At 36.6% G+C, this 14,190-nt stretch overlaps 1 protein-coding gene across 1 annotated transcript in view; it reads right to left on the bottom strand.

The window, feature by feature from the left end:
* Window positions 1-11,773: 11,773 nt before the first annotated feature.
* The window catches only part of LOC149951451 (aquaporin AQPAe.a-like), a 30,386-nt gene continuing 27,969 nt past the window's right edge, over window positions 11,774-14,190 (bottom strand). The window contains exon 3 of the mRNA XM_090170028.1: window positions 11,774-13,528. Within this exon, the coding sequence (XP_090026154.1) occupies window positions 13,355-13,528 (174 nt within the window). The 3' untranslated portion in view covers window positions 11,774-13,354. The remainder of the gene's footprint in view (window positions 13,529-14,190) is intronic.

The raw sequence follows: 14,190 nt of genomic DNA on the forward strand, positions 1-14,190 counted from the left end.
CCTTTACCAGGTAAATTCGACTACTCCTCGAAGGCATTTCTTGGAAGAAGGTCTCTTAGTTAGAGAGAAAAAGAAGATTATTGGGTGGAGACCCACTAGCGGAATAATTTAACCTAAAAAGTTTAAAACCATAGACTAATAAAGCTACATAGACAGGAACGTCAATGTTAAAAAACTGTTGATCGTTTTGGGTGGTGGCGCCATCTAGTGGTCAGACCTGGACAACTTTTATAGAGCTTGTCACTGCTCTCAGATCAGAGTATTTTTATATTTTAGAAATTTTACAGTCACATAATGGATTTAACATTTTTATTTCTATTTATTTTAAAAAGATTTAGCATTTTTAAACCTAAAAAGGACCTAATTTTTTTATACACACATTGTAAATTAAAGAAGGATAAATCTAGGATAGTCTTACATTTTTATTTATTAATATTCCTAAACAATTAGTCATTTTTTAAAAAAAATATTCAACATTTATAACCGAAAAAAACCATTTTATTGTACTTTAGGCAGGTACACACTCTCCGAATGAGAAAAAAATCTAATAATGTCCAGGAGCGCTGCCGTTGCGGCGAATGATTCGCCGTATTCGACGTTCCTATCTATATAGCGTAGCTTTATTAGTCTATGTTTAAAACTGGGGGAAAGTTGAATGAAAATGATGCAATAGAGTAGTAGCACTCCTTAGCTTTGGCTATAGCCGACATTGTGGGCGCGAATTTTTTATGAATAGGAAAGAGAATGGGAGATGTCGTGTGACGTAGCACGGCCATTACTCTATAGCGGCATCGCAGAAGTCCAAGGGGTAAATATTACGCGTAGATACTTAAATTTATTTATTTATTGATTACCCTAATATTAGACCGCAATTCTGCTTAAAACAAATACTATGCTTGTTTTGGTATTGTTATTGTTTATGTATAGTAGTTATTTGACCAAAAATGATCGCTTTTATTCGCGACTGAAACGAGTCTAGGTGGCTTAACGCAAGGTTCCTAGAAAAAAGCCTCCGACGTAGCGCCTATGATCTAGCGTCTGCTACAGTCAAATTGAAAACTCATCAGAACGTTTTTTTTTTAAATAAATTTATCAAAGGGGGCGTTGCGATAATTTTCAGTCACGAATAAAATTTTACACTCTATTTCGTGAAAATTTGGCAATATAGAATTTGGGCTATTTTTCGAAAAAATATTTTTGACAGTAGGAGGTTTTTGGGCTAGTTTAATCTCCATTTGGGCTGCGGGCCGTCATTTATACCTGGCTAGCTGCGTTCTCCTTTTGTTTGTTGCTCTTAGCTGCCAGTCTCGCGTTGGGACTCATTTATTGTTATAAAAGTATTTTAATAAATATTAAATAAAAATTGCCAATTATTTTTTAAAAACTCGCGGTCATTCTAGATATAACTTTCAGAAAAGATTTTACGTGCGACAAACATGGGACTGACTCATTTATTGATATTTACGGATATCACATAACTCGCTAGGTAAACTCGTGTTAAACCATGGACTAATTAACAACATATTTAAACTATTACTCGGAGCACGGCTTGGCCCCATGGGCTTAAATAACATAATTAGGTTTAGTCTGTGCGCTTGTTATGTTGCTTGGGAATTTCAGTGGCATTGAAAAATCCCTACAATTATAGACACTTCAATAAATCATCCTTCCAGGAAATCGACAAGAAGTAATAATTCCGAGAGCCAGGACCTGCAAGTCACTGTTTATATGGTCCTTGTTAAAATAATGGAAATTTTTCACCTTTACGGCAGCAACAAGCGTTCCCCATGGTGTTCCCTTTTAACCAGGTAGCTTTTTTGACATATTAAGGCTTGGCAAAAGCACGACGTTCTGTTTGCAGATGAAAAGTTTACATTATTTACACAAGCACTATATGAACAATAACTTGCGGGTCCTGGCTTTCGGAAATATTACTTCTGGGCGATTTCCTGGGAGGATGATTTATTTAAGCACCTATTTAGTTCAAGATATGCTTATGTACAGCCTTATAGAAGACTAAAGTTAGCTTTTCGTAGCAGACTACATAACAAATTGAAATTTTAAGCAGCGATGCCAGACGTACGATAATTATCGTACACGTACGCGAATTCCGTTTCAGGTACGATGTACGATGTAAAATGTATTATCGTACGCGAAAGTACGATAATTTTGTCTATATTTTCCAAATTATTTTTACGCTGTTACAACACCACATATGATAAAATTAGGAGTAGAAAAGGCTTGGGCATATAATCGTGTTTCTTCTGCCGTTGCCGTTATTTTCTACGCGCGCAGTGAAGGATGGAGCCTGCAGGGGAAAATTCCATATGTCTATCGCGAACTCTTTCCCCATCTAGAAGCCGAATGCCGAAGAACTCCCAGAATACCTAGCGCTTTAGCTGACCCCTATGAAACGGTAATGTACGGATATTTCCGAAACGTGGCGCCACTTACACGCGCCTACCGGATACCAAAGGCTTATGGGTAATGTTTTGGCTTACACATCGCCCCACCAAATTCCCCAACTTCCATGCTTGGATCTTTATCCGGACTATTTTATTTGAGCAACGGTAAGTTAATCATATATAACGTCATAGAAGCCGTTTAAGAAGTAAAACATTTATTTAGATAATTAAACCAATAAGATAAACGGTATATTATTAGTTATTTTAACAATAACATTAAAATATACATTTACAATGCAAATCTCGACGAGCCTACGCCTAGAACGTTAGGCCGGCTTTAGTGTTCGCTAGGCCACGTGCAAGTTACCCTATAGAGGTAGAAAGTTTTATTTTTTGAAAAATTTAAAAATGTCACCCCAAAAATTTCGCACCTACTAATTTTCAATTTTTTTTCGAATAATTCCACTGGTCGTGAGTTTGAAACTTTCATACAAATCTGGTCTAGATGGAATCGAAACTCCAGTTCTATTATCTAATATTCGAGAGGGAACCTCTTCTAAATATTTTCCGTAATTTTTACTTGGCATGAGGTCGTCAGAGAACGTAGCGATTACTTTTTCTTAATGAAAAAAAAATACAGTCATGATGGTCCTGTATGGGCAAACCTATGGAGTGGCGTCAACGTGGCCAGCCTCTTTGAACACTTAGAGCACCAATCGAAACTCCTGGTAGTGCCTTTCCTTTTAACAATGTTGAACGTGGACCACATATTATAGGTTAATTTACAGCCGAGTTCACACTATAAACTTAATTTGGACACTTTCGAATAGGCCAAGCTTAAAGGGCTCCACCGGCGTTTGTATTTCGTCAGTTTCCCGCGAATTACGGACATAGGGAAAGCTTCGACACGTCGTCTGCTACCTGATTTTCTGGGTGAATTTTTCAAACACCGGTCAGTGGGTGCCTGCACCAGTGTGAGAAATAAGGCACTATCACAGGCCAATCGCCCTGGTGACCACTTTATTAATTCAAAGTTTTTTCCCTTCAAGATTTTAGTTCATTATAAAAATTCTATATTAATCCCTAAAATTGTTTGGTCTTTGCTTCTATGCTGTGTGCTTGGCCTTATGTCAATTGTGTGTATGCATGGTTGACTAGGGGAGTCTGTCTACTCTACATTATAGAAGAAGCGAATGTAGCAGTAAGCAAAAAGAAATATAAACAGTCTCTCTCTCAGTAGGCTTGTTCGGGTCGGGTCTATAGCACATATTGTCAAGAATAGGTAATTTGACCATAAATTATGAAAGCCTGATTTTGCAAGGTTAAAAGTGGTAACTGGCCACAGGTCCAGTTTTAAAAAAATCGATATTTCTCACCCTGGACTGCACGATTTTACTACGCATACGCCCTCTTTTAGCTACAGTAAGAGCTAGCGTATAAGCAGACGTTACTGACAATCAAAGTTTTAAAACTTTCGCGGAAATATATGAAAATATATTTTTATCCGTTGAAATAACTTACTTTATTATTACAATACAATAAAGAAAAGCATTCACTACCCGATTTACGCATTTTCCATTCTAGCAGACGCTACACACCCAAGAAGTGATATGAAACCTTCAGCGCCACCTAGAACCGTTTCGGTTGCGAGCTACGCCATATACCTAGTGTACGATAATTTTTCATTATGTACGATATTTTTACAAAGTTCGTACGATAATTCATTTTGAGGCTTCTGGCAACGCTGATTTTAAGCTCCCAAAAAAACCAGGGACAAAATTGAAAATAGGTTCGTCCTGAAACCGAAATAATTTATCCTACTTTAATGGAGTTTTACATTATTTTTTTAATTTTTCTGACATTAATTACATGCTAAGTATATATATATAATATATATGTTGAGGGAACGCTTTTCTCATTGCAATATCCTTTTTTTGTTGTTTCTAGGATATTTACATACAGCAATAGTGTATCATTTAAAGTCATGTGGAATTGACAGTCCCTGTGCAATTACAGAAACTAACCAGTAATTTCCATAGAAAACCTTTATTGCTTCATTATGAATTGCTGTTTCCAATACAACAAAAGTGATTCTCGATATAGCCAGGATTTGACGTTTAATACAGTTCCGAAGTTGAACAAAGACATTTTCAAATACTGCGATCATTGGATTAAAGCTATAAATGTATCATCATTAACAAACTATAACGTTAAAAATTATCATTATGTATGTACTCACCATTTTCACAAAGAAAAAGATTAGAGGTCGGCGGAACAAATAAATTAACCGCAAAAATTTCAATTAATCATTAAAATTAGCATTGTTTTATACGAATAAATTATACGATTAAACAACGATTTAACATGCAAAATTAATCATTTTTTTCGAATATTTCTGAATAATTTTCAGTTATGGATAAATATAAACAATCATATAATTTCTTATTCAAACACCGACCTCTAACAAAGATAACCCGTATGCAGTACCAATGCTACGCAATTACTTTCACAATGATTTAAAGTTAAAGATTTATTCTGAATGTACACCAGTATTGAACACTATCTCTTCCAATGAAGAGAATACAGTACTGATAACGAAAGATGTAACAAATGACTAGCAGTATATATTAATTAACCCTTTGTCCAAAGATGATGTGATAGTAGCAACTGTAATTTCGAATGATATGATTCCCTGGAGACCAAGAATTACCACAAACTCTTGCAACACTGAAACTCTTTTACCAAAACCCAAAGATTTGACGAATTCACCCATCATCTGAAGTCAGATCTACCAGTATAGAATCTATGTAATTTTCTGTAAATACATTCTCCAGTGTCATATAAATAAAGTAATAACATCAAGGACAACAATAATAATAAGGTAAAACAACATGAAACCCCTGAATTAAAATTAAATACACACAAAGTTTCTTTACTTTTCTTTGGTTTGATATTCTACATTTTATTTAATTAGATGTTCGTGTAGTTCATATTTTGATAAAACCAGAAGTATATTAATAATACAGGAGAAATTCGATATAATAGTAATGTTCTTAAACTATTTCATCGGAAAATATTATCATTTAAATATTCTAACAAATTGTAATTTTTATATTTTACAGCGTTTGTTTATATAGTTTGAAGGAAATTCAAATTTGACAGCCTCCAACAAAGTTTTGTGTACTAAAATGTTCAAAAATTTTAAAAAATGTTGAAAATGAAATGTTATTTTTTTGTTTTAATATAGTTCTGAACTAACTATTTATTTCTTTTAAGGCATTGCAAGTTTTCATTTTATTTTTTTAATGAGAAAGATTTTACAAAGGTAGTCAAGTGCTGTATATAGATGGCGCCTTAATATTTTGATCTAGCCGAAATTGTAGTAAATAAGTTAATTTAAAATCTGTTAAAATGAGGTTCATATTAACAGCCGGCTATATTTACTAGCTTCAACACCCCCCAGTTTAATCGAAAATCAGCGTTATTTGAAGTAATCAAAATATTCTGCTTCTAGCATTCGTAGAACTTCATTAACTGATTTATAGATGGCGATAGTCGTCTGCTGTGGTTTTAGTGGCGGTATTTTTAAATATGACAACAACTACAATCTCGCAACTTACGGAATTTGCACTCATGTTCACGAAGAAATATAAATATGTTCATTTACGTAAAGAAATGAAGCCGTTTCTGTAAATTAATGTTATTATAAATGACTACAGTCTAAATATTTACGACAATGTGGTATTGTGTTACTTAGAATTTGATTGAAAATATTTCCATTAAATAAAAGCATTGTCATGGGACTATATTTCCAATAGAGACCGAAAAATCCCTGCTTTTGGTAATAGTCGCAGCAAAGAATTTAAAGCTTTATATTCTTTGGTCGCAGCTTACAATAATTTCGAGTATCTAAGTAGAAACTCTGGCCGCTAGTGGCGTGACCGAGCTAGGGGTCCTCTAAGTATAAACGACTTTGTTTTTTTCTTTTCATACACACACATCGTCAAGACTACCAATGGAATAAAACTAATATTTTCAAGACTACGAATGGAATAAATATAATATTGTCAAGACTACCAATGGAATAAATATAATATTGTCAAGACTACCAATGGAATGAATATAATATGGTCAAGACTACCAATGGAATAAATATAATATTGTCAAGACTACCAATGGAACCTGTCTCTATCTATTCCTTGGTTTCAAAACATTAGCTTATTTTCGGTCTTTGTGTGGGCCAGACATTATTTTTTGGAGGTATTTCTAGCTATTTTTTTTAGAAACCGACCACTGGTTTGCCAGATAAATAATTTTATCTTCGAAAATCTGGTTAAACTTTCAAACCCCTCATACTTCAACGGTCTATGATAATATAATATTTCATCGTTCTACAAACAAAAAACGATAAACTACTCGCTTGTCCTCGGAAGTTGATGTTTTGTGTTGCGTTGATGTATCAGTAGATTAAAGCTACTTTAACCAGAAAAGTACCACTTAATTTGGAATTTTCTAATTCGGAATCTAGAAGGTTGATTTCTTGTCTAAAGCTAAAGGAAAGATGAATATTTCTTCGAAATATTCGCGATCGAAAACTATCGCTACGCCGTACCGTCTATAAATTTGTTGAAGAACTATTAATTAGCAAAGCTCCGGGAGTCTACTCTCGTCTTCTGCTAAATAGTTGGTCAGTGTGTCAGAATTTATAGCCCGGTGTACCTAGTAACGGAGACCATACCACCGGAGGCCTATCATCATAGTGCCCTACGCCAGCGTCCACCTAGCCCGGACAGGTAGTACCCCACTACTGATGGTCGCATCTTTGACGCAAGCCACTCAACCCAGCAGAAGGTGCAGCAATGGGTGGACCAATTCCCACTTCGCACACAGCAGTGGGATTAAGAGTGGATGCTGTAGCAACTCCAGCCGACACCCCACCTACAAAGGCAGGGAGCCAAGCCCTTTGGAGAGAGCTCCTAAAGGGGAACGACGAGCACACAGAAGCCCAAGTAACCCGGCACAGCTGGCACCGGAGATCCCGGTGTGGCTCCAAAAGGCCGGGAAACAGGACCGCCATGCCCACATACGGAGGCCCGCCGCCCCACAGGAGGCTACCCAATCCGCCGAGGTGGCCAGGTTGCCCGGACCTTCTCCGTTAGCCTGAGCCGAAGCCCAGTATCCGGGCCAAACCTGACCGAAGTCGGAGGTGGAGATAGGACCATTTGACCAGAGCTAACATCTCCCAGTGCGCCACCGCCCTTGTGGGTTACAAGAGCCGGACCCCGACTCCCCGGTAAAGCCACCAGTTATTGCACACTAACCCATTGAGGGCCTAAATAGTTGGTCAGCCACGAATCTTCACATGGTGGTAGTGTAACTACAAAAATCCTTAGTATGTTTTTACCAGTGTGATAAATAAGGCACTATCGCAGGCCAATCGCCAGCTTAAAAATTAAATGTTAGTGGCCCTGGTGACCACTTAATTAATTCAAAGTTTTTTCCCTTCAAGATTTTACTTCATTAAAAAAATTCTATACTAATCCCTAAAAGTGTTTGGTCTTTGCTTCTATGCTATGTGCTTGCCAAGCACTAACCTACTAAGCCTATGCCCTAGCACATATTGTCAAAAACAGATAATTTGACCCTAAATTATGAAAGTCTGATTTTGAACTTTGAAAGTTAAAAATGCTAAGTAGCCAGTGGCCAATTTTTTAATTAAACTACCTAGGCTCTACTGGCCACAGGTCCAGTTTAAAAAAATAATTATTTCTCAGCCTGGTTTTTACTCGGTTTTTACCGACCTTGGTTTGGAGCAACGTTGACAGTCTATACGATAATTATCGTTTTTTACGATAATTTTACATTCTGTACTAAGTACGATATCTTACCGAAGTTACCGTACATTATTGAAAAGTGTACGATAATTAGAAAGAATAAGATTTAGCCAGGTACCTTGTTGAAATTTAGTTTTCTTTGGATAAAGACCACGTGGAAAACTTTGGAAAACGTTAAAATTATGCCAAATTGGCAAAAATTACGTATTTTCTTGTATTTTTCTAATGATATAAGAAATTTGTCAATTACATCATGAGTATAGGCTTCGAGCTAAAGAAATATAGCGCCATCTGCCTTAACTAAATATGTGAAGAAATGGCAGACACCTTTTGAATATCTAGGTTTTCCGGTTGAACTTTCAGCTGTTATGCAGAGACAATTTTGAAAGAGCAGACAGCTTTCATATATTTAATTTAAAACTCGGTCGGTAGGCGGCGATACTTATGACCAAAATTCAAACTACGCGCGAAGCTTATATCATAAGTGTATAATATTGTTATATGATATATAACATATTTCTAACGAGAGAAGTATCATCTCCCTATACTGATAATGTTATTCGCTTGAAACATGTACCTAGAATCCTAGATGGATTCTGTGGTCGTAATAGCAAAAGCGAGATAAGATCCAAAAGTGTGCCATTTTGCACTAAATGAATGAATGGTTTATTTTCCTACTTCACTTGGGGTCCCTTTTAAATCAGGGAAGAGCTACGCTCACAGGAATGATGGCATTAAAGAATGCATATACATAGCAAAAGCGACATAAGACCCAAAAGTGTGTCAGTACGGTATAACGTTTAATGAGAGCTTGTCGCGAAGTAAAAAGAGGGGGTTGAAAATACGTCATCAAAATTTGAAATTTCCTCCACTTCAGCGCCGCCGAGTGAGGCGTTTTAGAAAGTATGTCTACGGGAGAATAAATCGAAGAGATAAAATCGCAGTATACCATAGACTTAATATACCGTTGCTAGTACTTTTCCAACTAGTAGGTTATGTAGTCTATTGTGAGACTAGCTCCCAGTAAATATTTTAACGGGCGCAAAGGTACAGTTGACACACTTTTGTACATAGTAAATGATAATTAAAAAAAAGGAATTATAAAAAAAAATTATTTACATCAAACAAACTATCGCCATGGTGTGGAACTATTGCTGATGTACAACAACTAGCTGATGTACAAACATTAATCAACACTAAAGTTGGTTATTCCTCCGCTCACAACTATCGAGCCACCACGCCATTAAAATGTCCTTCGTGTTATCTAAGCATTGCAGTGTACGCTCAGTGTCCAGAACTATATGGCCTGGAAGAGAAACCTCGGCAGACCCTTGACCGCGGATGACCGCGAGCAGACCATCAATACGTGGTCGATGGTTTCTTCCGCATCTTGGCAAGCAGGATATGAAGGATCTTCTCAGAATATGTCTGTCAGGCGCTTGAAACAGCAGGTGGCTGGCGAGGCCATTGGAATAGATAGGTTCGAAAAGGGGACGTTCTTTGGCGCTGTATAGTTCCAAACTGGTATGTCTGCTTACGTCGTCTTAAGAGTGTTGTTGCGCGGCCTCTAAGACACAGGGCCGTCTTTACTTAATTGGAGGCCCCTGGGCAAAGCTTTGGCGATCCCCTGTAACTCCAGCCAAGTTTCTAGCCTCCAGTCCATCGTCGCTTTAATCTACAACTATCGGTTCAAATAGTTTCACTCGTCCTACTAAAGGTTACTAAAGAAGAAGGTTATTCTGAATTTAAAAATACTAACAACCAAAAGTTTTTATTCGTTTTAGATTTACCCTGTCTATAGACGCGACTAAATACGAAGTTTAGGACTTTTGAGCAATGTTAAAAAATTTTATTTATTAAAATTTCTTTTGCATTTCACAATTTAAAAAATGGGGTCCTTCAGAATCTTGGGGCCCTAGGGCAGTGCCCTTTTTGCCCAATAGGAAAGACGGCACTGCTAAGACCTTTTTTTCTACGATGGAGCGCCATTCCGCCTCCGATTTCGCATTCGATCCGCTCGTATCCTTTCCATAAGGACCATCGAGAAACGAGAGCCGCTTATAACACGAATAATTGAAGCCGGACAGACGGACGTAGTCGAAGACGCGCTTGGCAATTCGGTCGGGATCTATAAATTCTATATACATTAACCTTCCTAACTTTCCTAAGTAGCTGTGACAGCGATCCCGTGGGGGCTCTGGGGCTCGAGCCCCGACAGGGAAAAACAAACGGGGGCAGAGCCCCCACAGAAATAAAATTGAGGAAAATAACAATCAGGGAAAAATTTATAATCTCACTGCCTTTATTTGGGTCCGAATTCAGTCTTTTTACAAAAGTTTTTTTGAGATTGCAGATGCGAGTAGCATTAAGATGATATAACCGTAAAATTGATTTCGATAGATTCGTCCAAACAGAAAATGTACCCGTCGTGTACCATATTTTAGCTAAAATACCTTCGTAATGTATTTGGTCAAAAAAGGCTTAATTATCTATCTAAAGATATTGACTTAACTTTTGTTATCAATGTATTCATTGACGGATTTGATATTAGAAAGAACACTTTCAAAAATATATATAGTAAGAAACATTTTGAGCTGTACATTTCCTTGCTTAAGTTTTAAGTATATGGATTTTTGGATAAAAAATTAATTGCTCGTGCCCCCACCGAAATGTTTTCCGATCGCCCCCGCTGACTAAAGGCCTTTTCACACGAGCCAACTTTTTGATCCAACTAGATGAGTCAACTTGAGTTGAGTTAACTAGTTGGTTAGTGTGAATAAAAGTTCGATGAGTTGATCCATCAAAAAAGTAAGCGAGAAAAAAATGGATCACTGATCCATTTTTGCTGACTCAGCATTTTGATTTGAAAAGTTGGCTCGTGTGAAAAGGTCTTAAGTAGTTGAGTTTGCTTTTGGCTTCCCGCTCTTTGAAGGAAGTTCGCGCTAACGGCCGTCTTTGACGCCAGAAAGTTATCTCTGACGGGCAGTGACGGCTGCCTTCCCGACCAGTGCGGCCACTGAGAGTCTGTCCGCTGTCGCGAAGCAAATAGAGAGTATGGGCATTATGGTATGGGAGAGTGGGTAACGAATACGTCATCAAAATTTAAAATTTTCCCTACTCAAGCGCCATCTATTGTGAGACATAGACATCTAGTTAGCTTTGTAGACGATGGTGAGACTAGCTTGCAGTAGGTATTTCAAAAGGCGCATAGGTAGAGTGGACTTGGCTCTTATGTCACTTTTGGTACTAGCATAAGTGGATAATAACATAAGTATGACACTTCCTATTCACCCAATGCAAATTTCTAATTGATAGTCGGTTTCGCCAATAACAATTCACAAGTCACTACTATAGACTTAGACCTGTGTGGTTCCTTGGCCCTTGGGTATTATCTTACAAATATTCCAAAAATTGGATAATTTTCGGCTGTTGATACTACAAAGTTACGTAGGTTTGTATCGGTTTACTAAACTTGGCAATCGTGTTCTGATGGTGATAACGTACAAAAAATCAACGACAATAATTGGTAACCACAGTATATATTTTAATCACAACTTCGGTGAATATTTTACAAAGCCAAAAATTGTACAGATGGAGTCAATATTTCGAAGTGAAACACTTAAAAAGCTTTTTTTATCTGGTAAACCGTCAAATAAAGACCGTGACCTTAAGTTGAGAGGTTTTAAATGTTCTCAATGGTCCCATTTGTTCCGTCATTCGTTCAATTTGATCAGTATTATTTAATCAGGAATTTGGAAGCTCAAAGCTAATCTTATACAAGCCTTTTAAATATATGCGTTACGAGTTTTAAAGTCATTTTGACAGTTTTTACAACGATTAAAGAGCTTCTTACAAAATACAATAACTATAAGGCAGTTTGATGATGATTATTCATATTCCAGTATTTAATTAATCAATAGGGTAATTTGATATGAGCATTAGTGAGCAATATACAGATGTTACAATTTAATTAACTTAATACATAGATCTAACCATTTTTTAAATCAAAATGAAGTAATGAAGTAAACATTGATATTTTAAAAGTAATCTTCATATTTTTTAAACATTTATCAATTCAATAGTTTTTGGCCCAATTATGATAGTCTTTGTATTTCCTTTCTTTAAATATAATAAAGTGATATCAAAAATCCTTTTATATATTATACCTAATGAACAATTCTTCGTTAATTAGCTTATTCCTTGTTAATTATTTTAAAAACACTTTTATTTTACATGTCTAAGGGTTTTAAGCCTTGGTTAGTAGGATTCGACATTTAGTCATGAAAATTGATACTATTTTTGGGTAGGTTCCCGTTAAATAGTATTAGAAGTTTCTAACAAAACTATTTTGATGGGGCTGAAGTATCTAACTCCTTATTATGTTTAAAACGACTTACACAATTTTTGCGGCAATGACCGCACTTCTTGAGAAGGGAGTGATAAATTTGGACCTAGTCTTTATTGATATTTTTTAATGTAAATCATACTTTCGTTCGCTACTCTAAAAGGTTTTCTAAATTAGTCATTTCGTTGTCACTTTTGAGCCGGTTCTTTTTGCATTGAATTGTCTCTAAACGGTAAACGAGCAAGGTACAATTTTTTGGCCGAATTTCAGTCTTTTTAAGCGTGGAAGTCCGCCAATCACAGCGTGTATAGTAGATTTTTTAAGGAAAATGTGTAGTTAGATACTTCCTCCGAATAGTTTCATTATATACTTCTGATATTACCATTTAGTTTCACCATATGTAACATAATAATATAATAATGATCGTGTTACGTATGGTTCCACCAGATGGCGATACCATCTCCGCAAAGCTTTTCTCAGTTAACAATACGGGAAGTGGTAAATATTTTATATAAAAACAATTTTTTTTTTATTACTTAAAGCTATTTCTAGTTTTAGGCGATATCGAGATTCGCACCTCCTTTTTTCAGTTGATAAAGTTTTTTTAAAAACCGCCATTGAGAAAAAATAGCGAAGCTTTTTCTTTTTGGTCTCTTTTTTTTGGGGGTCGTCCTGAAATCAACCTGCTCCAAGTTTAACGATGTAGCTCAGAGGAAACAAGAGTGTTCCGGAACGACGACGTTATTCTTAAAACAGGTTGACCTCTGACCTCAGATCGACGTCGTCCTGTCAGCCACGATTTCCTTTTCCTTCTCGCTCAGACGGTGCAATTCAGCCAATCGTACGCGGTCCAAGGCCTCCGGGTCAACTGGAGGGGCGTTGAAGACTTGTTGGTAAAGGACACCCGCGATCACTCCGCCCAAGATGGGACCAACCCAGTAAATCTGAAAAAGATAGAAAAAATATTAAAAACAAATCGAAATATTAAGCCAAGGGTTAAAGCGTTTGTAGACTCTTGGAAATAAGGGCTGCCTGCTGGACAAAGACCAGTTTATTTATGGCAAGGATCAATTACTTATTCGAAAACCGGACTCACTGGTAGACCGGACCACTTTTTTAAATGGAACTCACTGCCTAAAAGAGCTGGTATGTTTCATAATTGACGATTTCAACGGTCACTGGTCCTGACGACCAGTTAAACAACCTTATTTTTAAATATTACGGTATTAACTTTCTTGAATTTAGTTATTGACTAAGACTGGTTTAAAGTGGCGGCTATATACTAACTCTACTATTGCCACATGTACTATGAAAAGGCCCCTGTTATTAGAGATGGCTATGAATCTAGCCGATTCTTAAAAAACACGACTTTACTGCAGAGCGTGGTGCCCTCTATTTATGGCAAAGGAAGCTAAAATTTAAAATAGCCAAATAATAACGTCTTCAGGTGTTATTATAGAGAATTATAGTTAGACAACTTATACTCTATTTAGTGGACTTTAACCTAAATTATATATCCCTTGTAAAAATATTGTTAATAATTGCTGGAATTTATGTTATTTACAAACGATGCAATCAACGCGAGGGGTGCCTATAAGTACCGCCA

Source organism: Leiobunum rupestre, chromosome 3 (assembly GCF_980474605.1).
Source record: "Leiobunum rupestre chromosome 3, qqLeiRupe1.1.hap1, whole genome shotgun sequence".
NCBI classification, from domain to species: domain Eukaryota; kingdom Metazoa; phylum Arthropoda; class Arachnida; order Opiliones; family Sclerosomatidae; genus Leiobunum; species Leiobunum rupestre.